Genomic DNA, 24,297 nt, shown 5'->3' on the forward strand with positions numbered 1-24,297 from the left:
CTCAGCCTTTTTAAAATCTACTGGATGGTTAAAAGCTCTCACATGAATAGACAGAGCATTAGAATCTTGTCCACTTTTAATGCTATATTTATGTTGTTTTAACCTAAGTTGAAGACTTTTACCAGTTTGACCATAATAAACTTTATCACATATTTGAGAAGGAATCTCATAGACACACCCATCAGCATTTTGGGGGAAAATTTTTATCAAAAGTTTTTTAACTGTCAGGATTTTTATATACAACTTTGATATTAAAATTCTAAAGTAGAGAAGGCATATCAACCAAGTTTTCATGGTAAGGGAGAACCAACATTTTTTTGTTAAATAAGGTTGGTTGTCCCTTTTTTGATTTGTGGAAAGTATTTCTAGCTATTTTAAATTTTTTTGTTTTTTTTTTCCAAAATATTTGGAGCACTGGGTGAGAGAACATAGATCTACATTTGGACAGTAATGGGTTAATAATTAAAACATTTAGGAAAGGCAATGAGTTATTTTCTTTGAACTCAACAGTGAAATTTATAGAATGAACTAAGCTATTTAATTTAACAAGGAAATGGTTTATATCTACATTCTGAGGCATAAGACACAAAATATCATCAACATATGTATACCACTTAGCTCTATTAGGAAGGACTATGTTAAAGAGTGTACTGAGTGTGTATTTTACTTTTTTTTTAATGCCTAGTTCTACTGTTAACTTGAAATATATTAGTGTTGACTTGTTATCTGGCAATTATATTCATTCATAAGTGGAAAAAAAAGGATATTCCACTTTACAGTGATTTCTGCTTTATGGGAGTAGCCTGGAACCTAACCCATCATATAAGTGAGGCCCTACTGTGTTTATAGATGGGGTTGTAAAAGAAATAAATGCTAGGGTCTTAGGGAGAGGGATGGGATTAAATTATGGGGAATCAAATACAAAATGGGAGTTGACACAGTTACTCTCTGCTGATGATACTGTGCTTTTGAGAGATTCTAAAGAGAAGTTGCAAAGCTTAGTGGACAAGTTTGGGAGGGTGCATAAATGAAGAAAGTTGAAAGTGAACATTGATAAGATTAAGGTGATGAGGGTATCAACTAAGTTAGGTAAAGAAAAATTGATTATCATACTGGAGGGAAGATGAGATGAATTTTTCTTTTCCCCAACAAGTCAGCTGTCTCCCACTGAGGCAGGGTGACCCAAAAAGAAAATACTTTCATCATCATCCAATACTTTCACCTCACTCATACATAATCAGTGTCTTTGCAGAGGCACCTAGATACAACAGTTTAGAAGCATATATAAAGATATAAAACATATCCCTCCACACTGCCAATATACCAAACCCCTCCTTTAACCCCTTCAGGGTCCAAGGCCAAAATCTGAAGTGGTGCCCCAGTGTCCAAGAATTTAAAAAAAAAAAAAAAAAAAAAACTTGTTATTTTTTCTTATGAAATGGTAGAGAATCTTTTTGTGAAGGTAATAAAACAAAAAGTACGAAATTTGATGGAAAACTGACGAAATTATGCTCTCGCGAATTTTGATGTGTCAGAGATATTTACGAATCGGCGATTTTGCCGACTTTGACTCCCATTTTAGGCCAATTACATTATTCCAGTTGACCAAATTCTTAGCTATTTCACTAGTATTACTTCTATTCTACCGATTGAGCACAAGAAATCACCAAGTCAACTGTTTCAACTACAAAATAAAGTGATCAGAAATTGGTAATTTGGCCAATTTAACACAAAGTTCAAAATATTCCAGTTTCAAAATAGGGTCCAGAATAAATGATGTAGGTATTCCTGGCACTAAACTAACATTTCCTCTGTTCATTAGTTACATTTTGAGGCTTTACAAATAAATTCCATTTTAATTTTTTATTCACATAATGAATTTTTATTCACACCAAAAAATAGAAGATTTACTGTTATGCAATATTTTAATAATTATATAAATATCATCACCACATTTGTGAATGTATATCAGACCCACCAGCTGGTGTGTATTAGACGTGTGAGGTCGTTTGTTTACTCTTGATTGGCAAAAATTTAACATTTCCGCTACTTTGAGCTCAGTTTCAAGCCATTTCCAATGCTAAAACCAATCAAAATCATCTCTATTTCTGTAATATGTCTTTCATTCTATCAAATGAGACCAAGAAATCGCAAATACAACTATAAAAAACATACGAACCAACACTGCAAAGTCGCTGTTTTAATCGAAAATCATGGTCTCAGTTTTTTTTCTCTCATTATACACAGTGTGCTGCAGGATTTATTTTATGTGGTGCACACATACCACATAGATGTATTCTCTCATATCTAGGCCCAAATGTACCACTCACAGTTTATCAGAATGAGCTGAGCTCATGGCGTAGATCTACGGTTTGGACCCTGAATGTAAAGCCGTAGATCTACAGGACGGACCCTGAAAGGGTTAAAGTGTAGGCACTGTACTTCCCATTTCCAGTACTCAAGTCCGGCTATATAAAAATAACCAGTTTCCCTGAATCCCTTCACTAAATATTACCCTGCTCACACTCCAACAGTTCGTCAGGTCCCAAAAACCATCTGTCTCCATTCACTCCTATCTAACACGCTCAGATATTTGGGAGTAGACTTGTCAGCAGATGGGCTATGAAGGATGAGGTTCACCATAGAATTGACGAAGAAAAAAAAGGCGAGTGGTGCATTGAGGTAGCTGTGGAGACAAACAAAAAAGATGTTATCCATGGAGGCAAAGAAGGGGTTGTAAATGCTGTGGCAAGGAGGAGGCTGGAGGCAGTGGAGATGTCATGACTAAGGGCAATGTGTTGTGTAAATATTATGCCAAGAATTCATAGTGTGGAAATTAGGAGGTGGTGTGGAGTTATTATAAGTATTATTCAAAGCGGTGAAGCATGGTTGTTGAGGTGGTTTTGTCACTTAGAGAGGATGGAGCAAAATAGGATGACTTGGAGGGTGTATAAATATGTAATGGAGTGGAGGAGGGGTAGGGGGTTTTCCTATGAAAAGAGGTTTTGTGTGCAAGGGGCATGGTCATGCAGCAGGCACATGTGAGTATGTAAGATAGGAGTGAATGGAGACAAATGGTTTTTGGGACCTGATGAGCTGTTGGTTTGGGGGCAGTGTAATATTTTGCAAAGGGATTCAGAGAAACTGATTATCTGGACTTGAGTCCTGGAGGCAGAAAGTACAATGCCTGCACTTTAATGAGTCCTGGAGGCAGAAAGTACAATGCCTGCACTTTAACCTCTAAACGGTCCAAACATATATATATACGTTCTCTCGCGTAGCGCTCCAAACATATATATATGTTTTCTTTGTCATTCATTCAATATTGCCACAATAAGCCTGAAGGAGGGGTGTTAATGTTGCAGTTTAAAAACTGTAGTGTAAAGCACCCTTCTGGCAAGACAGTGATGTAGTGAATGATGGTGAAAGTTTTTCTTTTTCGGGCCACCCTGCCTTGGTGGGAATCGGCCAGTGTGATAATAATAATAATAAAAAAGCCTGAGTCGCCTAGACATGAGAGAATGGGTGTGCGCACTCACGGTGTGCCATATTAAAATAATTGGGGACACCTAGGTACCACATGCTCTTTTTTTCCTATTAAAAAAAAAAAAGATTTTTTTTTCTCAAAAAAGTTGGGGTGCTACGCAAGTGAACGTATATATATACGTTTGGACCGTTTAAGGGTTAACCCTTTCAGGGTCCGTGCCGTAGATCTACGGCTTTATGTTCAGGGTCCAAACCGTAGATCTACGCCATGAGCTCAGCTCACTCTGATAAACTGTGAGTGGTAAATTTGGGCCTAGATATGAGAGAACACATCTATGTGGTATGTGTGCACCACATAAAACAAATCCTGCAGCACACTGTGTATAATGAGAGAAAAAAAACTGAGACCGTGACTTTTTATTAAAACAGCGATTTCGCAGTGTTTTTTCCTATTTTTTTTAGTTGTATTTGCGATTTTTTGGTCTCATTTGATAGAATGGAAGACATATTACAGAAATAGAGATGATTTTGATTGGTTTTAGCACTGGAAATGGCTTGAAACTGAGCTCAAAGTAGCGGAAATGTTAAATTTTTGCTGATATTCAAGAGTAAACAAACGACCTCACACGTCTAATACACGCCAGCTGGTGGGTCTAATATACATTCACAAATGTGGTGATGATATTTATGCAATTATTACAATATTGCATAACAGAAAATCTTCTATTTTTTTGGTGTGAATAAAAATTCACTATGTGAATAAAAAATCAAAATGGAATTTATTTGTAAAGCCTCAAAATGTAACTTATGAACAGAGGAAATGTTAGTTTAGTGCCAGGAATACCTACATTGTTTATTCTGGGACCTATTTTGAAATTGGAATACAGTGGACCCCCGATTAATGATATTTTTTCATCCCAGAAGTATGTTCAGGTGCCAGTACTGACCGAATTTGTTACCATAAGGAATATTGTGAAGTAGATTAGTCCATTTCAGACCCCCAAACATACACGTACAAATGCACTTACATAAATACACTTACATAATTGGTCGCATTGGGAGGCGATCGTTAAGCGAGGGTCCACTGTATTTTGAACTTTGTGTTAAATTGGCCAAATTACCAATTTCCAATCACTATTTTGTAGTTGAAACAGTTGACTTGGCGATTTCTTGTGCTCAATCAATAGAATAGAAGTAATACTAGTGAAATAGCTAAGAATTTGGTCGACTGGAATAATGTAATTGGCCTAAAATAGGAGTCAAAGTCAGCAAAATCGCCGATTCGTGAATATTGCTGACACATCAAAATTCGCGAGAGCATAATTTCGTCAATTTTCCATCAAATTTCGTACTTTTTGTTTCATTACCTTCACAAACAGATTCTCTACCATTTCATAAGAAAAAAATTTTTTTTTTTTTTTTAAATTCTCGGACACTGGGGCACCACTTCAGATTTTGGCCTTGGACCCTGAAGGGGTTAAAGGAGGGGGTTTGGGATATTGGCTGTTTGGAATGACATCTAAACGATCATATCTGAGTGCCTCTGCAGAGAGTCATTATGTGTTAATGATGGCGAAAGTCTTTCTTTGTTGTTTTTTGCCACCCTGCCTTGGTGGGAGAGGGCTGAAGTGTTAAAAAAAAAAAATAATAATGTACAGGTAGTAGTAGTAGTACTGCAGTAGAAAAAATCTACAAAAGACAGGGTACAGTTGACATTCAAAATAATGATTCTATGAGTTACAGATAAACTGACAAAAAAACTGCTCAAAATCATTCAGAACTGTTGAAAAAAAAAAAAAAATTATTTTCCAACACACTTTGAGCCAAATAAAATGACCTAACTTACTGTGATATAAATTTAAACACTTTGGACAAAATAAGGGAAACAAATTTACTATTGGGATTTCAATTAAGAACTTACCAATATCTTTATCATTTTCTTTTTTCAAATTTTTAAAATCTATGCCTTTGCAATCTTCATTTTCTCTATTCTGTAAGCCTTGTGGTGCATTAATGTCTCCAGTGTGTCGAAAGAAATGATATGGAACAACCTGAACAACATTAGGCGAATAATTCCAAACATCTGTGCGGTCATCAATGATACAAACAAGGTTGTCCCCACATGGGAAGAGAGAACTGAAAAATAAAATAAAATCTTAATAACAAGAACAAAAAATTACAGAAAATATTTAGTCATTCTTCACACCAGTGTTTAACCTTTTCTCTTAACCAGATTTTCACAACAGTTTACACATATGTGTCTAACTACATGCTTGCCTTGTGATTCATACTGCATGTAGGAGCAAATACCTAAACTACTTGCAAAGCTTTATAATAATTCATTATACATATACCAACTCATACAAGATATTTTATCAATGATTGCACTAATTATATTGTAATGTGAAAGTAGAATGCAGTATATTCAGAAAACATTCAATATGCAAAATTTAAAAAAAAAAAAACCTTCTCTCATACTCATAAAAATGGCAGATTTTTCTGAAACCTAAATTGAAGATTTTTTTACTTTAATTAAAAATTATGAAGGCTAGATCACTTCAAATTCATTGCATATGTACAATACAACAAATGCTCAGTTTAATGTAACCATAAAAATAAAAATTGAGAACTGTATAAAAAATTAAATACAGTGGTCCCTCAATAATCGTCAGGCCTGAAAGTCGTCCATTTCGGAAATAGTCCCGTTATTTAGTCTAAACATTGGCTCGCAAATGGTCCGTTAACTTGCTAATCATCTTTCGTCCTGGATGTGTACTCACGGCTCTGAGCACATTTGCCTCCCTTCCCAGCCAGTGTGCCATTGTTTACCAGTGAGCAACGGTCCCCTCACGTGTTCATATGAAATATTTCATAACATTCCATTAATTTTAGTGCTTGCATGTGCTAAATAAGCTACCATGGCTCCAAAGAAAGCTCCTAGTGCCAAGCCTTTGGTAAAGAAGGTGAGAAATACGATTGAATTTAAGAAAAACATCATTGAATAATATCAAAGTGGCGTACATGTGGGAGAACTGGCCAGGATGTATAACAAATCCTGTACAACCATATCTTCCATCATAGCCAAGAAAAAGGAAATCAAGGAAGCTGTTGTTGCAAAGGGGGTAAATATGCTGACAAAAATGAGATCACCAATATTCGAAGATGTTGAGAAGTTATTATTGGTGTGGATAAATGAGAATGCAGTGATGGAGTGAATGATGGTGAAAGTTTTTCTTTTTCGGGCCACCCTGCCTTGGTGGGAATCGGCCAGTGTGATAATAATAATAATAAAAATAAATGAGAAACAATTAGCAGGAGATAGTCTTATGATGTCGATTATTTGTGAAAAGGCTAGGCAGTTGCATGACGATTTGGTAAAGGAATTGCCTGAAAAAAGTGGTGATGTGAGTGAATTTAAGGCCAGCAAAGGCTGGTTTGAGAGATTTAAGAAGCGTACTGGCATACACAGTGTGATGAGGCATGGTGAGGCTGCCAGTTCGAACCAAACAGCAGCTGAAAAATATGTGCAGGAATTCAAGGAGTACATATAGGCTGAAGGACTAAAATCTGAACAAGTGTTCAATTGTGACGAAACAGGCCTCTTTTGGAAGAAAATGCCAAAGAGGACCTACATTACTCAAGAAGAAAAGGCACTGCCAGGACACAAGCCTATGAAAGACAGGCTGACGCTAATGTTCTGTGCTAATGCTAGTGGGGATTTCAAAGTGAAGCCGTTACCAGTGTACCATTCTGAAAATCCCAGAGTGTTCAAGAAAAACAATGTTATGAAGAGTAAATTGTGTGTGTCTTGGTGATCTAATAATAAGGCATGGGTCACGAGAGAAATTTTCATCAAGTGGTTCAATGAAGTGCTTGGCCATGGTGTGAAGAATTACCTCCTGGAAAAGAAATTGGATCTCAAGTGCCTCCTAGTAATGGACAATGCACCTGCTCATCCTCCAAACTTGGATGACCTAATTCTGAAGGAGTTTGGGCTCATCACAGTAAACGTCTTGCCCCCGAATACCACTCCTCTCCTCCAGCCCATGGACCAGCAGGTCATTTCAAACTTTAAAAAAACTCTACACCAAAGCAATGTTTGAAAGGTGTTTTAATGTGACCTCAGACACTCGCTTGACCCTAAGAGATTTTTGGAGAGAACACTTCAGTATTCTCCACTGCAGAAGCCTTATAGGTAAGGCTTGGGAGGGAGTGACTACCAGGACTTTGAACTCTGCTTGGAGAAACTTGTGGCCAGATTGTGTCCACAGGAAGGATTTTGAAGGGTTTGAGGCAGCCCCTGATGAGCCTATGTCAGTTGTGAACTCTATTGTGGCACTGGGGAGTTCCATGGGGTTGGATGTGAGTTTGGAGGATGTGGAAGAGTTGGTGGAGGACCACAACGAAGAGCTAACCACTGAGGAACTGCAAGAGCTTCAGCAGGAAGAGCAACAGATTGCAGCTCAGAATCTTGCTGCAGAGGAGGAGGAAGAGAAATGGAAGAAGGTGCCTTCTTCAGAAATTAAGGAGATTTTTGAAATGTGGGGTAGGATGGAAAGATTTATGGAGAAACATCACCCTGAGAAGGATGTTGCAAGCCATATCGGCAACTTGTACAGTGACAGAGTCTTGGCCCATTTTAGGGAAGTTTTAAAGAGATGCCAGAAACAGAGCTCTCTGGACAGTTTTTTTTAGGAGACAGGACTCCAGTGACTCTCAAGCTGGTCCTAGTGGCATTAAGAAACAGAGAAGTAACCCCAGAAATGCACTTGGTATCTGAGGTGTTGATTGAAGGGGATTCCCCTTCCAAACAGTAATTCAATCTCTCTCCTCCTCCTCAAGTCTACCATACATGAAGAAGAATCGCCAATAAACGTAAGTGTTATGCTGTTAATGTTTCATTCATCATGTCCCATTGTATTGTTCATGCACTACATCTATATTTCATGTAAAAAAATTTTTTTTAATACTTCTGGGTGTCAGGAACAGAGTAATTGTATTTACATTATTTCTTATGGGGAAAATTGATTCGAAAATCGTCTATTTCGATAACAGTCCCACTTCCAGGAACGGATTAAGGACGATAATTGAGGGACCACTGTACTGTATATTCAAGACTTTCTTATTAATGTACAGTACATGGTTGTGAAATGGTTGTGAGTGTTCCATTATGTAAGAGTAGTTGACCCTCCCAAATTCACCCGCTTCAAAATTCACATGCAGTAATCCCACGATATAACTGATCCCATTATAATGGATCTCCATGGGCAAAATCCACTGGATAAATTGTATTTTTAACTCATTTATTTTCAATGTTTATTACATTATATCTGTAAACTATGTGTAAAGTACTATATTAGGTATACAATATAGTATTTCTGGGCATTTTATTGCTATTTTTAAAAGCTAATATAAATTAACAGATATTCAAACAATCCCTCCCCAATTAGTTTGATATAACAAAAGTTTACTGGACTTCAAATTATTTAATTCTTTTGTTAAAGTACCTCTCACGAAAAGTTTTGAATACTGATAATTTTTTACGATGAGTGAAAAACTGAAGGAAACTCAAATTTTATTTTGTACTTCTAATACAGCATAAAAATTAGTATACTACTCGATAAGCTTATTTTAACCCTTTGACTGTTTCGGTCGTATTTATACGTCTTACGAGCCAGTGTTTCGGACGTGTTTATACTCAATAATTCTAGCGGCTTCAAATCACGCAGGAGAAAGCTGGTAGGCCCACATGTGAGAGAATGGGTCTGTGTGGTCAGTGTGCACTATATAAAAAAAAATCCTGCAGCACGCAGTGCATAATGAAAGAAAAAAAACTTGACAGTGATTTTGGATTAAAACGCTGACTTTCAGGTGTATTTTCGTATAGTATTTATTGTTGTATTCTCATTTTCTTGGTCTCATTTGATAGAATGGAAAACATATTACATAAATAGAGATGATTTTGATTACTTTCACGATGAAAACAACCTTGAAATTGAGCTCTAAGTAGCAGAAATGTTCAATTTTTACCAATGTTCAAGAGTAAGCAAATCACAACACACATCCATGTCAACTGGGGAGTAATATTCTTTCACTAGTGCACTGATATTATTTATATCATTTTTACAATAATGCAGTAGTCTGCAGAACAGTAGATCTTCTATTTTTTCTGTGAATAAAAACTCAAAAGAGAAAACAAGAGTAATATAAGAGGGGCCTAGAGACATTACTAATGAACAGAGGATGTGTTATTTTAGTGTCAAGAATGTCTACATTGTTTATTCTGAACCCTATTTTGAAATTGGCATCTTTTTAATTTGCTTGAAATTGGCCAAATTGCCAATTTCTGACCACTTTTTTGGGGAGTTGAAATCGGTAAATGGGCGGTTTCTTATACTCAATTAATAGAAAAAATGGAGTTCTAAAGAAATAGCTATGAGTTTAGTCGAATGGAATAATGGAATTGGCCGAAAATAGGGCTCAAAGTCAGTGAAATTGCAGATGCATGTATATCGCCGAGATTGTTAACTTCGCGGGAGCGTAATTCCACAAGTTTTTGATCAAATTTTGTACTTTTGGTGTCATTACCATCGGGAAAAGATTCTCTATCATTTCATAAGAAAAATAATTTTGTTTTTTTTTTTCCAAAAATTTTTCGACATAGAATGACAGTTTCAGAAAGGGGCTTGCGACAGTCAAAGGGTTAATGAATACTTTATGTATCATTAACAGTGCAGTCAACACAAATGAAAATTTGTAGGAGAAAAGAAGGTACTGTGCACTTATATTATCTTGCCTATTTGTCACCTACTTCATTTATTATAAATTAATAAAATCATCACACGAAACATTATAAAGCCTCTCCTCACTTAACGACAGAGTTCCACTCCTAAGACTACGTTGGTAAACGAATTTGTTCCTAAGTGAGGAGCATATTAGAAAGGTAGTGGGTTTTTGGCAACCATCTTTGATATTGGTTTCATGCCACCTTTGCACATAACATTTCTGGTATATTTTTAAATGTTTATACAGTATTGTACTGTATATTGTAATAAACAGAATAAAGGAAATCAGCTCTCATATATAATATTTAGGTATGCATACTGGTCGAAGAGCCTGTCGTAAGTCCGAGTCGTCAGTAAATGATTAAGTCGCTAAGTGATGAGAGGCTGTATTTTGCTGTAACTGGATGTAACGTATGTGTATGGCATTTGCTCAAAGCAAGTAAAATTTTTTTTTTTCAGAATTGTAAAAGAAATTGAGAAATATATACAATAGGGCCCTGCTTCACAGCGTTTCTCTTTACGGCATTCTGCTAATGTGGACATTTCGAATTATGACCAAAACTCGCTATACGGCTTCCCCCACTTGACTTTCTAATATGGTCACCATGCCTCACCCTGTTTGTTTACATTCTCCGTGAGCTGCATAAGCACCATGTCACTCCATTATGTCTGGAAACTCCAAAATTTCAAGTGTTTTTAAAAGTTATTTCATATTTTATATACAGTAGACCGTCATTTATTTTAGTGCTTGCAAGTTATTTAAGTGCTAAATAAGCTACCATGGCTCCAAAGAAAGTTCCTAGTGCCAAGCCTTTGGTAAAGAAGGTGAGAAATACGACTGAATTTAAGGAAAACATCATTGAACAATATGATAGTGGCGTACGTGTGGGCAAACTGGCCAGGATGTATAACAAATCCCGTACAACCATATCTTCCATCATAGCCAAGAAAAAGGAAATCAAGGACGCTGTTGTTGCAAAGGGGGTAAATATGCTGACAAAAAGGAGATCACCAGTACTCGAAGATGTTGAGAAGTTATTAATGGTGTGGATAAACGAGAAACAATTAGCAGGACAGTCTTATGACATCGCTTATTTGTGAAAAGGCTAGGCAGTTGCATGACGATTTGGTAAAGAAATTGCCTGCAATTAGTGGTGATGTGAGTGAATTTAAGGCCAGCAAAGGCTGGTTTGAGAGATTTAAGAAGTGTACTGGCATACACAGTGTGGTAAGGCATGGTGAGGCTGCCAGTTCGGACCACAGGCGGCTGAAAAATATGTGCATAAATTCAAGGAGTACATAAACAGTGAAGGACTGAAACCTGAACAAGTGTTCAATTGTGATGAAACAGGCCTCTTTTGGAAGAAAATGCCAAAGAGGACCTACATTGCTCAGGAAGAAAAGGCGCTGCCAGGACACAAGCCTATGAAAGACAGGCTGACGCTAATGTTCTGTGATAATGCTAATGGGGATTTCAAAGTGAAGCCATTACTAGTGTACCATTCTGAAAATCCTAGTGTGTTCAAGAAAAACAATGTTATGAAGAGAAAAATTGTGTGTGTTTTGGAGATCTAATACTAAGGCATGGGTCACAAGGGACATTTTCATCGAGTGGTTCAATGAAGTGTTTGGCCCTAGTGTGAAGAATTACCTCCTGGAAAAGAAATTGGATCTCAAGTGCCTCCTAGTAATGGACAACGCACCTGCTCATCCTCCAAACTTGGATGACCTAATTCTGAAGGAGTTTGGGTTCATCACAGCAAAGTTCTTGCCCCGAATACCACTCCTTTCCTCCAGCCCATGGACCAGCAGGTCATTGCAAACTTTAAAAAACTCGACACCAAAGCAATGTTTGAAAGGTGCTTGAATATGACCTCAGACACTCACTTGACCCTAAGAGATTTTTGGAAAGAACACTTCAGTATTCTCCATTGCATAAGCCTTATAGGTAAGGCTTGGGAGGGAGTGACTACCAGGACTTTGAATTCTGCTTGGAGAAAACTGTGGCCAGATTGTGTCCACAAGAGGGATTTTGAAGGGTTTGAGGCTGACCCTGATGAGCCTATGTCAGTTGTTAAATCCATTGTGGCACTGGGGAGTGCCACAATGGATTAGAAATTTCAGAGGAACTGGGTGCTAGCGACCACAAATCAATTACATTTAGCATTGAATGGAAGTACGATAGTAGCGATAACTCAGTAACAGTCCCAGATTTGCGCTTAGCAGATTACGATGGGCTTAGAGAACACTTATCATCTGTTGACTGGGGTAATGAAGAGAGCTATCAATATGACAGTTTTCTGAACACTGTACATGCTGCTCAAAGAGCGTTTATCCCATATAAAGAAATTAGATCTAATAGAAATGACCCAAAATGGTTGAATAATAGGCTGAAATATCTACTAGGGCATAAGAAAGGAATTTATAGGCATATCAAAAGAGGTGAGGGTCATCTTATGAATCAGTGTATTGACATTAAGAGGGACATTAAAAAGGGGATAAGAAAAGCTAAAAGGGACTATGAAATTAAAGTTGCTAGGGATTCTAAAACTAACCCAAAAAGTTTTTTCCAGGTCTATAGAACAAAAGTTAGAGATAAGATAGGTCCCCTTAAAAATAACTATGGGCACCTTACTGACAAAGAGAATGAAATGTGCTTGATTTTAAATAATTATTTTCTCTCAGTTTTTACACAGGAAGATACTAACAATATTCCAGTAATTAATTTTTACAGTGGGCTAGAAGAAGATAAATTATGTAACATCACAGTCACTAGTGAGATGGTTGTGAAGCAGAGAGACAGACTGAAGCAAAATAAGTCGCTGGGTCCTGATGAGGTTTTTTCAAGGGTTCTTAAGGAATGCAAAATGGAACTCTGTGAACCATTAACTAATATTTTTAATTTATCTCTTCAAACAGGTGTAGTGTCTGATATGTGGAAGATGGCTAATGTAATTCCTATTTTTAAAACAGGGGACAAGTCGTTACCGTCAAATTACCGCCCAATAAGCCTGACCTCAATTGTAGGTAAATTACTAGAGTCAATTATAGCTGAGATTATAAGAAGCCATCTCGATAAGCATAGCTTGATTAATGATACTCAGCATGGATTCACAAGAGGCCGGTCTTGTCTAACTAATTTATTAACTTTCTTCAGTAAAGCTTTTGAGGCTGTTCACCACAATAAAGAATTTGATATTATTTACTTAGATTTTAGTAAGGCTTTTGATAGAGTTCCGCACCATAGACTGTTAAAGAAAGTGGCAGCTCATGGCACTGGGGGAAAAGTGCTCTCGTGGATCGAGTCATGGCTCACTGACAGGAAGCAGTGTGTCCATAAATGGGGTTAAATCCGAGTGGGGATCTGTAACAAGTGGCGTTCCACAGGGATCAGTCTTGGGCCCGTTGTTGTTTATAATATATATCAATGATCTTGATGAGGGAATTACTAGTGATATGAGCAAATTCGCCGATGACACAAAGATAGGTAGGATAATTGATTCAAACGTAGATGTTATGGAACTTCAAAAGGATTTAAACAAACTCTATTCTTGGTCAGAAAAGTGGCAGATGCAGTTCAATGTAGATAAATGCAAGGTTCTGAAGCTTGGGAGTGCCCATAACCCTAGTACTTATAAGTTAAATGATGTAGAACTTACCAATACAGATTGCGAAAAGGACTTGGGGGTTATGGTGAGCAGCAACCTTAAACCAAGACAGCAATGCCTAAGCGTACGTAATAAGGCAAATAGATTACTGGGATTTATATCAAGAAGTGTAAGCAACAGAAATCCAGAGGTCATACTGCAGCTTTATACATCATTAGTAAGGCCTCACCTAGATTATGCAGCTCAGTTCTGGTCTCCGTATTACAAAATGGACATAAATTCGTTAGAAAACATTCAGCGTAGGATGACTAAATTAATACATAGCATTAGAAATCTTCCTTATGAAGAAAGATTGAAGACTCTTAAGTTACATTCACTTGTTAGACGAAGAATGAGGGGAGACCTGATCGAAGTGTATAAGTGGAAGATAGGTATTAATAAAGGGGATATTAATAAGGTCTTGAGGATGTCTCTCCAAGAGAGAACCCGCAATAATGGATTTAAATTAGATAAGTTTAGATTTAGAAAGGACATAGGAAAGTATTGGTTTGGAAATAGGGTAGTTGATGAGTGGAACAGTCTACCTAGTTGGGTTATTGAGGCTGGGACTTTGCGTAGTTTCAAATCTAGGTTGGATAAGTACATGAGCGGGAGGGGTTGGATTTGAGTGGGACTTTCACATCAGAGCTTATTTCTTGGGTGGCATTGAAAATTGGGTTGGGCAAATGTTTTGTTAGTGGGATGAATTGTAAAGGACCTGCCTAGTATGGGCCAGCAGGCCTCCTGCAGTGTTCCTCCTTTCTTATGTTCATGCGGATGGATGTGAGTTTGGAGGATGTGGAAGAGTTGGTGGAGGACCACAAAGAAGAGCTAACCATTGAGGAGCTGCAAGAGCTTCAGCAGGAAGAGCAACAGATCACAGCTCAGAATCTTGCTGCAGAGGAGGAGGAAGAGAGATGGAGGAAGGTGCCTTCTTCAGAAATTAAGGAGATTTTTGAAATGTGGGGTAGGATGGAAAGATTTATGGAGAAACATCACCCAGAGAAGGATGTTGCGAGCCATATCGGCAACATATACAGTGACAGAGTCTTGGCCCATTTTAGGGAAGTTTTAAAGAGACACCAGAAACAGAGCTCTCTGGACACTTTTTTTTGTGAGACAGGACTCCAGTGACTCTCAAGGTGGTCCTAGTGGCATTAAGAAACAGAGAAGAGAAGTAACCCCAGAAAAGCAATTGGTACCCGAGGTGTTGATGGAAGGGGATTCCCCTTCCAAACAGTAAATCATCCAATCTGTCTCCTTCTCCAGTCTTCCATACACAAAGAAGAATTGTCAATAAAGGTAAGTATTATTCTGTTAATGTTTAATTCATCATGTGCCACTGTATTGTTTATGTACTACATCTATATTTCATGTAAAAAATTTTTTTGTTTTAATACTTCTGGGTGTCAGGAACGGATTAATTGAATTCACATTATTTCTTATGGGGAAAATTGATTCGTAAATCGTCCATTTCGATAATAGTCCCACTTCCAGGAACGGATTATACACGATAATTGAGGGACCACTGTATTTCCATTATTTCTTATGGGAAATATGGCTTCGCTTTTCAAACTTTTTGAATTTAGAACTAGCTCCTGGAATGAACTAAGTTCGAAATTTGAGGTTCCACTGTATAAGGGAATAAGTTTACTGAGTATACCAGGAAAAGAGTACGGTAGGGTTATTACTGAAAGAATTAGAGGTAAGACAGAGAGTAGGATTGCGGATGAGCAAAGAGTCTTTAAAGTGGGTAGGGGATATGTAGATCAAGTGTTTACATTGAAGCATAGTGGACCCCCGCATAACGATGGCATCACATAGCGATTATTCCGCATACCGCTTACTTTAATCGCAAAATTTTTGCCTCACATACCGCTTAAAAACCCGCTCACCGATTTTCGTCCGAGACGCGTCCAATGTGCGGCCTGAGCCACGCTCACATGTTCAGCCGGTGGCATTGTTTACCAGCCAGCCTCCGCGGTAACATCCAAGCATACAATCGGAATATTTCGTATTATTACAGTGTTTTCGGTGCTTTTTCTGGAAAATAAGTGACCATGGGCCCCAAGAAAGCTTCTAGTGCCAACCCTACAGCAATAAGGGTGAGAATGACAATAGAGATGAAGAAAAAGATCATTGATAAGTATGAAAGTGGAGTGCGTGTCTCCGAGCTGGCCAGGTTGTATAATAAACCCCAATCAACCATCGCTACTATTGGTGGTACAGCTGCTGCTGCTGCTGCACTGTCAGCTGCTGCTGCTGCTGTAGCATCGTCTGCTGCTGCTGTAACATCGTCTGTTGCTGCTGTAGCATCGTCTGTTGCTGCTGTACCACCGTCAGCTGCTGCTGCTACTGTAGCATCGTCTGCTGCTGCTGTAGCATCGTCTGCTGCTGCTGTAACATCGTCTGTTGCTGCTGTACCACCGTCAGCTGCTGCTGCTGCTGTAGCATCGTCTGCTGCTGCTGTAGCATCGTCTGCTGCTGCTGTAACATCGTCTGTTGCTGCTGTACCACCGTCAGCTGCTGCTGCTGCTGCTGTAGCACCGTTGTTGGTGTGGCTTATTGAGAATACCAAGAAACAATTAACCCCAGAGGATTTGCCACCCAGGATAACCCAAGAAAGTCAGTGTCATCGAAGACTGTCTAACTTATTTCCATTGGGGTCCTTAATCTTGTCTCCCAGGATGCAACCCACACAAGTCGACTAACACCCAGGTGAACAGGGAAAAATGCCTGGAACTAGTGCTCATATTGGTGAATTTAAAGCCAGCAAAGGTTGGTTTGAGAGATTTAAGAATCGTAGTGGCATACACAGTGTGATAAGGCCTGTTCTGGAAGAAAATGCCAAACAGGACCTACAGTACTCAGGAGGAAAAGGCACTCCCAGGACACAGTGTCTCATCAGTCATTGCTGCATCTTCAATAAAGGTAAGTGTCATTTATTCTTCATTTAGTAGACTAGTACATGCACAATATATACTGTGCATGTACTACTCTACTATTGTGCATGTATCCTTCTCTTTGTGTGTGGGAAAATGTATATTTCATGTGGTAAAATTTTTTTTTTCATACTTTTGGGTGTCTTACACGGATTAATTTTATTTCCATTATTTCTTATGGGGAAAATTCATTCACATAACGATTATTTCGCATAACAATTACCCCTCTTGCACGGATTAAAATCGTTAACCGGGGGTCCACTGTACATGTATATGAACAGTATTTAGATAAAGGTAGGGAAGTTTTCATTGCATTTATGGATTTAGAAAAGGCATATGATAGAGTGGATAGGGTAGCATGCGGCAGATGTTGCAAGTAGTATATGGAATAGGTAGTAAGTTACTAAATGCTGTAAAGAATTTTTATGGGGATAGTGAGGCTCAGGTTAGGGTGTGTAGAAGAGATGGAGATTACTTCCCAGTAAAAGTTGGTCTTAAACAGGGATGTGTAATGTCACCATGGTTGTTTAATATATTTATAGATGGGGTTGTAAAAGAAGTTATGCTAGGGTGTTGGGGAGAGGTGTGGGATTAAATTATGGGGAATCAAATACAAAAATAGGAATTTGACACAGTTACTTTTTGCTGATGATACTGTGCTTATGGGTGATTCTAAAGAAAAGTTGCGAAGGTTAGTGGACGAGTTTGGGAGGGTGTGTAAAGGTGGAAAGTTGAAAGTGAACACAGATAAGAGTAAGGTGATGAGGGTATCAAATGATTTAGATAAAGAAAAATTGGATACCACATTGGAGAGAAGGAGTATGGAAGTGAATGTTTTCAGATATTTGGTAGTTGATGCATCAGCGAATGGGTTTATGAAGGATGAGGTTAACCATAGAATTGACGAGGGAAAAAAGGTGAGTGGTGCGTTGAGGAATATGTGGAGACTAAAAACGTTATCAATGGAGGCAAAGAAGGGAATGTATGAAAATATAGTGGTACCAACACTCTTGTATGGGTGTGAAGCTTGGGTTGTAAATGCTGCAGCGAGGAGGCAGTTGGAGGCAGTGGAGATGTCCTGTCTAAGGGCAATATGTGGTGTAAATATTATGCAGAGAAGTCGAAGTGTGGAAATTAGGAGAAGGTGTAAAGTTAATAAAAGTATTAGTCAGAGGGCTGAAGAGGGGTTATTGAGGTGGTTTGGTCATTTAGAGAGAATGGATAAAAGTAGAACAACATGGAGAGAGTATAAATCTGTAGGGGAAGGAAGGCGGGGTAGGGGTCATCCTCGAAAAGGTTGGAGGTAGGGGGGTAAAGGAGGATTTGTGGGCGAGGGGCTTGGACTTCCAGCAAGCGTGCATGAGCGTGTTAGATAGGAGTGAATGGAGACGAATGGTTTTTGGGACCTGACGAGCTGTTGTAGTGTGAGCAGGGTAATATTCAGTGAAGGGATTCAGGGAAACCGGTTATTTTAATATACGTATATCTGGAATTGAGTTCTGGAAATGGGAAGTACAATGCCTGGACTCTAAAGGAGGGGTTTGGGATATTGGCAGTTTGGTGGGATGTGTAAAGGACGGTATATAACTCGGGTCCTGACATTGTAATTATTTCAGGTCTCTTTTTATATTGTATCTTTATACGTATATGCTTCTAAACTGTTGTATCTGGGTGCCTCTGCAAAAACAGTGATTATGTATGAGTGAGGTGAAAGTGTTGAACGATGATGAAAGTATTTTCGTTTTGGGGATTTTCTTTCTTTTTCGGTCACCCTGCCTAGGTGGGAGACTGCCGACTTGTTGGAAAAGAAAAACAAAATTACTTATTCTCCATGGGGAAGTCGAACAGAATTCTTCCTCCGTAAGCATGCGTGTCATAAGAGGCAACTAAAATGCCGGGAGTCAGGGGCTAGTAACCCCAACTCCTGTATACGTATATTACTCATTTTATTTCATCGAATTCTGCCACATGCAATGGACAATGAAAGAGGTTTGAAATGCTTAACAATTCGCAAACAGGCGAAATTATTTACAAACATTGTCTCTACGTCCACAGCAGGACTCGAACCTGCTAACTCTGTATCAAAGTCCACAGTACTTTACCATGCAGCTAGACCCAAGATAAGTATGGGCGTTTAGCCGAAGCTAAGTGATGTAACCCCATACCCCAGGGCACCAAGCTCATTTTGAAAGTTATTTCATCGAATTCTGCCACATGCAGTGGACAACGAAAGAGATTTGAAATGCTTAACAATTCGCAAACAGGCGAAATTATTTACAAACATTGTCTCTACGTCCACAGCAGGACTCGAACCTCCCAACTCTGTATTACTAAATTTCAAAGGAGAAACTTCTGTTTTCCCTTTCGGGCCACCCTTTCTCAGTGTGATACGACCAGTTTATTGAAAGAACAAAAAAATAATTATACACCTACCATCCGACTTACGACCGAGTTCGGTTCCGAGAAACCGGTCGTATGTCGAAATGGTCGTAAGTCGAACTTTACTACTGAATATCAACAAAACATTTTTGTAATGACTTTATTTTATTGTTTTATTTTGGTATTTCATGTTTTACTTTACTTTTTATGTTGTTAGTACTGTATTTTATACTGTAAGGTTTAGGATAAACACTGTGTACAACACAAATAGTTGTTTATTTCCCAGAAATTTGGCATAAAAAACACTGTCGTAAGTCGAGTGGTTGTAAGTCGGATGGTAGGTGTACTTATGTGTAACTGTACCTAAATAAACTTATTGTGGTGTCATGCAGGTACACATTAAAATCATGAAGAGTGTCTTATTAGTCTTGAAGATGCCATATTAATAATGATGATAATAATACAGTCTCTCCTCACTTAACGACAGAGTTCCGTTCCAAAGACCACGTTGGTAAATGAATTCATCGCTAAGTGAGGAGCATACTATAATTATAGTGGGTTTGTTTCATCCATTTCTAATATTGTTTTAATGTCACCTTTGCACCATTTATGACATTTCTCATATATTTTTAAATGTTTATACAGTAGTTTACTGTATATTGTAATAAACAGAATAGAGGAAATCAGCTCTAATATACATTATTTAGGTATGCATACTGGTCAGAGAGCCTGTTGTAAGTCAAAGTTGTTGGTAAACGAGTACGTTGCTAAGTGAGGAGAGGCACATTAAATGTTGTATATTACATTTATATAGACATTTTCATTAATACATCTATATTTTTTCAAAATTATATAATAAATATACTACGTAACATATAAACATGATAAATACACCCCACTGTAGAATAAATTAACATAATATGAGATTTTTTCACTCAACTTTTTGGAGTGTCAGAAAGAGTAATATTTTCTCTAGTTCAACACCAAAGAAAATGTGTACACAATAGTATTACTGAGGGTAACTGTAATTATTTCTTTCCTATGCCTTCACTTAGAGAGCATCATTCCTTCTAAAAATGGTGTTATATGAGAATGGGAGTGTTGCTTTTTATTTATTCTACCAACATGGAGACAACTTGTACACAATGTAAGGTGTTTGTATTATGGTATAAGCTCAAAAACATGGAAATGAACATGTATCAACAATAACCAGATGAGTTAGTCTGCTCGTTTACAGACTCCGCTTCTCTGTCCTCTCTCACTGACTCGTTCTCTATTTCTCGTTTGTTTTATCTCATTTACTCACCTCTCACCCAACACTAAGACTACAAATATTTTAAGGTAAGTAACCAGAGTACTGTATATACATTCTATTGTTCTGGGGCACTTTAAATGTCATATATTACATGTAGGCAGGGTGCTAGTAAGTGTACTGTGTGTATTTTACTTTTTATTGTTTTAACCCTTTGACTGTTGCAACCCCAAATCCTAAAGTGTTGCAAAATATTTAAAAAAAAAAAAAAAAAAAAATTATGAAATGAGATAATCTTTTCCCGATGATAATGACACCAAAAGTATGAAATTTGATGGAAAACTTACGGAATTATGCTCTCGCGAAGTTAGCAACTTTGGCGACATTTACACATCGGTGATTTCACCCACTTTGAGCCCTATTTTCGGCCAATTCCATTGTTCCAGTCAGCCAAACTCGTAGCTATTTCTTTAGAACTCCATTTGTTCTATCAACTGAGCACAAGAAACCACCCATTTACTGATTTGAACTACCCAATAAAATGGTCAGAAATCGAAAATTTGGCCAATTTCATGCAAATTAAAAAATATGTCAATTTCAAAATAGGGTCCAGAATGAATAATGCAGACATTCCTGGTACTAAAATAACATTTTCTCTGTTCATCATTCACATCTCCAGGCCCCTGTTATAATACTCTTGCTTTCTATTTTGAATTTTTATTCACATAAAAAATAGAAGATTTACTGTTATGCAGACTACTGCAATATTGTAATAATTGTATAAATAATGTCAACCCATTCGTGACTGCGTATCAGAATGGCTAGTTGGACATTTATTGGACAATGACGTCATTTGTTTACTCTTGAACATCGATAAAAATCAAACATTTCTGCTACTTTGAGCTCCATTTCAAGATCCTTTTCACAGCAAAACCAATCAAAATCACTTCTATTTCTATAATATGCATTCCATTTTATCAAATGAGACCAAAAAAACAAGAATACAACTATAAATACTATACAAAAATACATCTCAAAGTCAGGGTTTTAATAAAAAAACACGGAGTTTTTTTTTTTTCATTATGCACTGTGTGCTGCAGGATTTTTTTATACTGCGCACATTGACCACACAGACTCGCTCTCCCACATGTGGGCCTACCAGCTTTATCCTGCTTGATTTGAAGCCGCTAGAATTTTTGAGTATACATGTACAGTATACGTCAAACACATTGGCTCGTAAGACGTATATATACGACTGAAACAGTCAAAGGGTTAATGCCTAGTTCTACTACTAAATTAATGTCAGTGGAAACTTGTTATCTGGCATTTATATGTATTTGTAAGTGGAAAAATAGGGCGTTCTGCTTTACTGCAATACCCACTTTCTGGCAGTAGCTTGGAACCTAACCTGCCGTATAAGTGGGGCCTTACTGTATAGTCAATAAAGCATCGCATTATGCTGCATTTGTCTTTTCTATCCATCATATGTGTATTTTATACCATTTCTCTCCATCAGAAAATAATGCAGAGATTTTTATGCTTCTGTGCCTTTTTTTTTTTTTTTTATTAACACATCAGCCAATTCCCACCAAGGCAGGGTGGCCCGAAAAAGAAAACTTTCATCATCATTCACTCCATCACTTCTGTGCCATATAATTCTTAAATTATATAGAACACCTGCATAAAAACATTTGGAAAAGGGAAGTCAGTGTATATTAGCAGCTTAACCTAACATCCACTAGTGTAAAGTGCCATACATTACACAGTATACTTGTACATTCTCACATCTTCTACAGCAGTTTATCTACACAGGATGAAACTCTATAATTGAAAATTTGATTATAACAACAGAATTTAGAGGGATTGTACAGCATTCACAGTCTTAATTTGTAGGGCTCTCTAGGAACTTAGTCCCTGCAAATTTGGGGGTTTGCTGTATGAATCTCCATTGCTTATACAGAGAATAATTTATAAATCAAAACAGCAAATGTAAACTACATGTACTTAACAGTACTGTCTATGCATATGTATGAAGTGTATCTAAATTACTTTGCATGTTTGAAGATACAAGTGTAATATGTACCAAACCATGTAATTTCTTGTACATTACATCCCCTAAAAACACATTGGCGCATACAATATATACATGCATTAAATACAAACATTTTTTTTTTCAACAAGTTAGCTGTCTCCCACCGAGGCAGGATGACCCAAAATAGAAAGAAAATCCCCAAAAAGAAAATACTTTCATCATCATTCAACACTTTCACCTCATTCACACATAATCACTGCTTTTGCAGAGGTGCTCAGAGCAACAGTTTAGAAGCATATACGTATAAAGATACACAACATATTCCTCCAAAACTGCTAATGTCCCGAAACCCCTCCTTTAGAGTGCATTGTACTTCCCATTTCCAGGACTCAAGTCCGGCTATATAAAAATAACAGGTTTCCCTGAATCCCTAAACTAAATATTACCCTGCTCACACTCCAACAGATCGTCAGGTCCCAAATACCATTCGTCTCCATTCACTCCTATCAAACATGCTCATGCACGCCTGCTGGAAGTCCAAGCCCCTCGCCCACAAAACCTCCCTTACTCCTTCCTTCCAACCTTTTCGAGGACGACCCCCACCCCACCTTCCTTCTCCTACATGTCATTCTACTTTGATCCATTCTCTCTAAATGACCAAACCACCTCAACAACCCCTCTTCAGCCCTCTGACTAATACTTTTATTAACTCCACACCTTCTCCTAATTTCCACACTCCGAATTTTTTGCATAATATTTACACCGCACATTGCCCTTAGATAGGACATCTCCACTGCCTCCAACCGCCTCCTCGCTGCTGCATTCACAACCCAAGCTTCACACCCATGTAAGAGTGTTGGTACTACTATACTTTCATACATTCCCTTCTTTGCCTCCATTGATAACATTTTTTGACTCCACATATACCTCAATGCACCACTCACCTTTTTTCCCTCATCAATTCTATGATTAACCTCATCCTTCATAAATCCATCCGCCGACACGTCAGCTCCCAAGTATCTGAAAACGTTCACTTCTTCCATACTCCTTCTCCCCAATTTGATATCCAATTTTTCTTTATCTAAATCATTTGATACCCTCATCACCTTACTCTTTTCTATGTTCACTTTCAACTTTCTACCTTTACACACACTCCCAAACTCATCCACTAACTTCTGCAATTTTTCTTTAGAATCTCCCATAAGCACAGTATCATCAGCAAAAGTAACTGTCAATTCCCATTTTGTATTTGATTCCCCATAATTTAATCCCACCCCTCTCCCAAACACCCTAGCATTTACTTCTTTTACAACCCCATCTATAAATATATTAAACAACCATGATGACATTACACATCCCTGTCTAAGACCTACTTTTACTGGGAAGTAGTCTCCCTCTCTTCTACACACCCTAACCTGAGCCTCACTATCCTCATAAAAACTCTTTACAGCTTTTAGTAACTTACCACCTATTCCATATACTTGCAACATCTGCCACATTGCTCCCCTATCCACTCTATCATATGCCTTTTCTAAATCCATAAATGCAATAAAAACTTCCCTACCTTTATCTAAATACTGTTCACATATATGCTTCAATGTAAATACTTGATCTACACATCCCCTACCCACTCTGAAACCTCCTTGCTCATCCGCAATCCTACATTCTGTCTTACCTCTAATTCTTTCAATTATGACCCTACTGTACACTTTTCCTGGTATACTCAGTAAACTTATTCCTCTATAATTTTTACACTCTCTTTTGTTCCCCTTCC

The 24,297-nt window shown here is 37.8% G+C and overlaps 1 protein-coding gene across 5 annotated transcripts in view; it reads right to left on the reverse strand.

Moving 5' to 3' along the window:
* The window catches only part of Fcp1 (RNA polymerase II subunit A C-terminal domain phosphatase Fcp1), a 180,904-nt gene that overhangs the window by 76,710 nt on the left and 79,897 nt on the right, over nucleotides 1-24,297 (reverse strand). For all 5 annotated transcript variants that reach the window (XM_070091419.1, XM_070091421.1, XM_070091422.1 and 2 more), the window contains one exon: nucleotides 5,408-5,622. In XM_070091419.1, coding sequence (XP_069947520.1) covers nucleotides 5,408-5,622 — 215 coding nt within the window. The remainder of the gene's footprint in view (nucleotides 1-5,407; nucleotides 5,623-24,297) is intronic.

Source organism: Cherax quadricarinatus, chromosome 35 (assembly GCF_038502225.1).
Source record: "Cherax quadricarinatus isolate ZL_2023a chromosome 35, ASM3850222v1, whole genome shotgun sequence".
In the NCBI taxonomy this organism is placed as follows: domain Eukaryota; kingdom Metazoa; phylum Arthropoda; class Malacostraca; order Decapoda; family Parastacidae; genus Cherax; species Cherax quadricarinatus.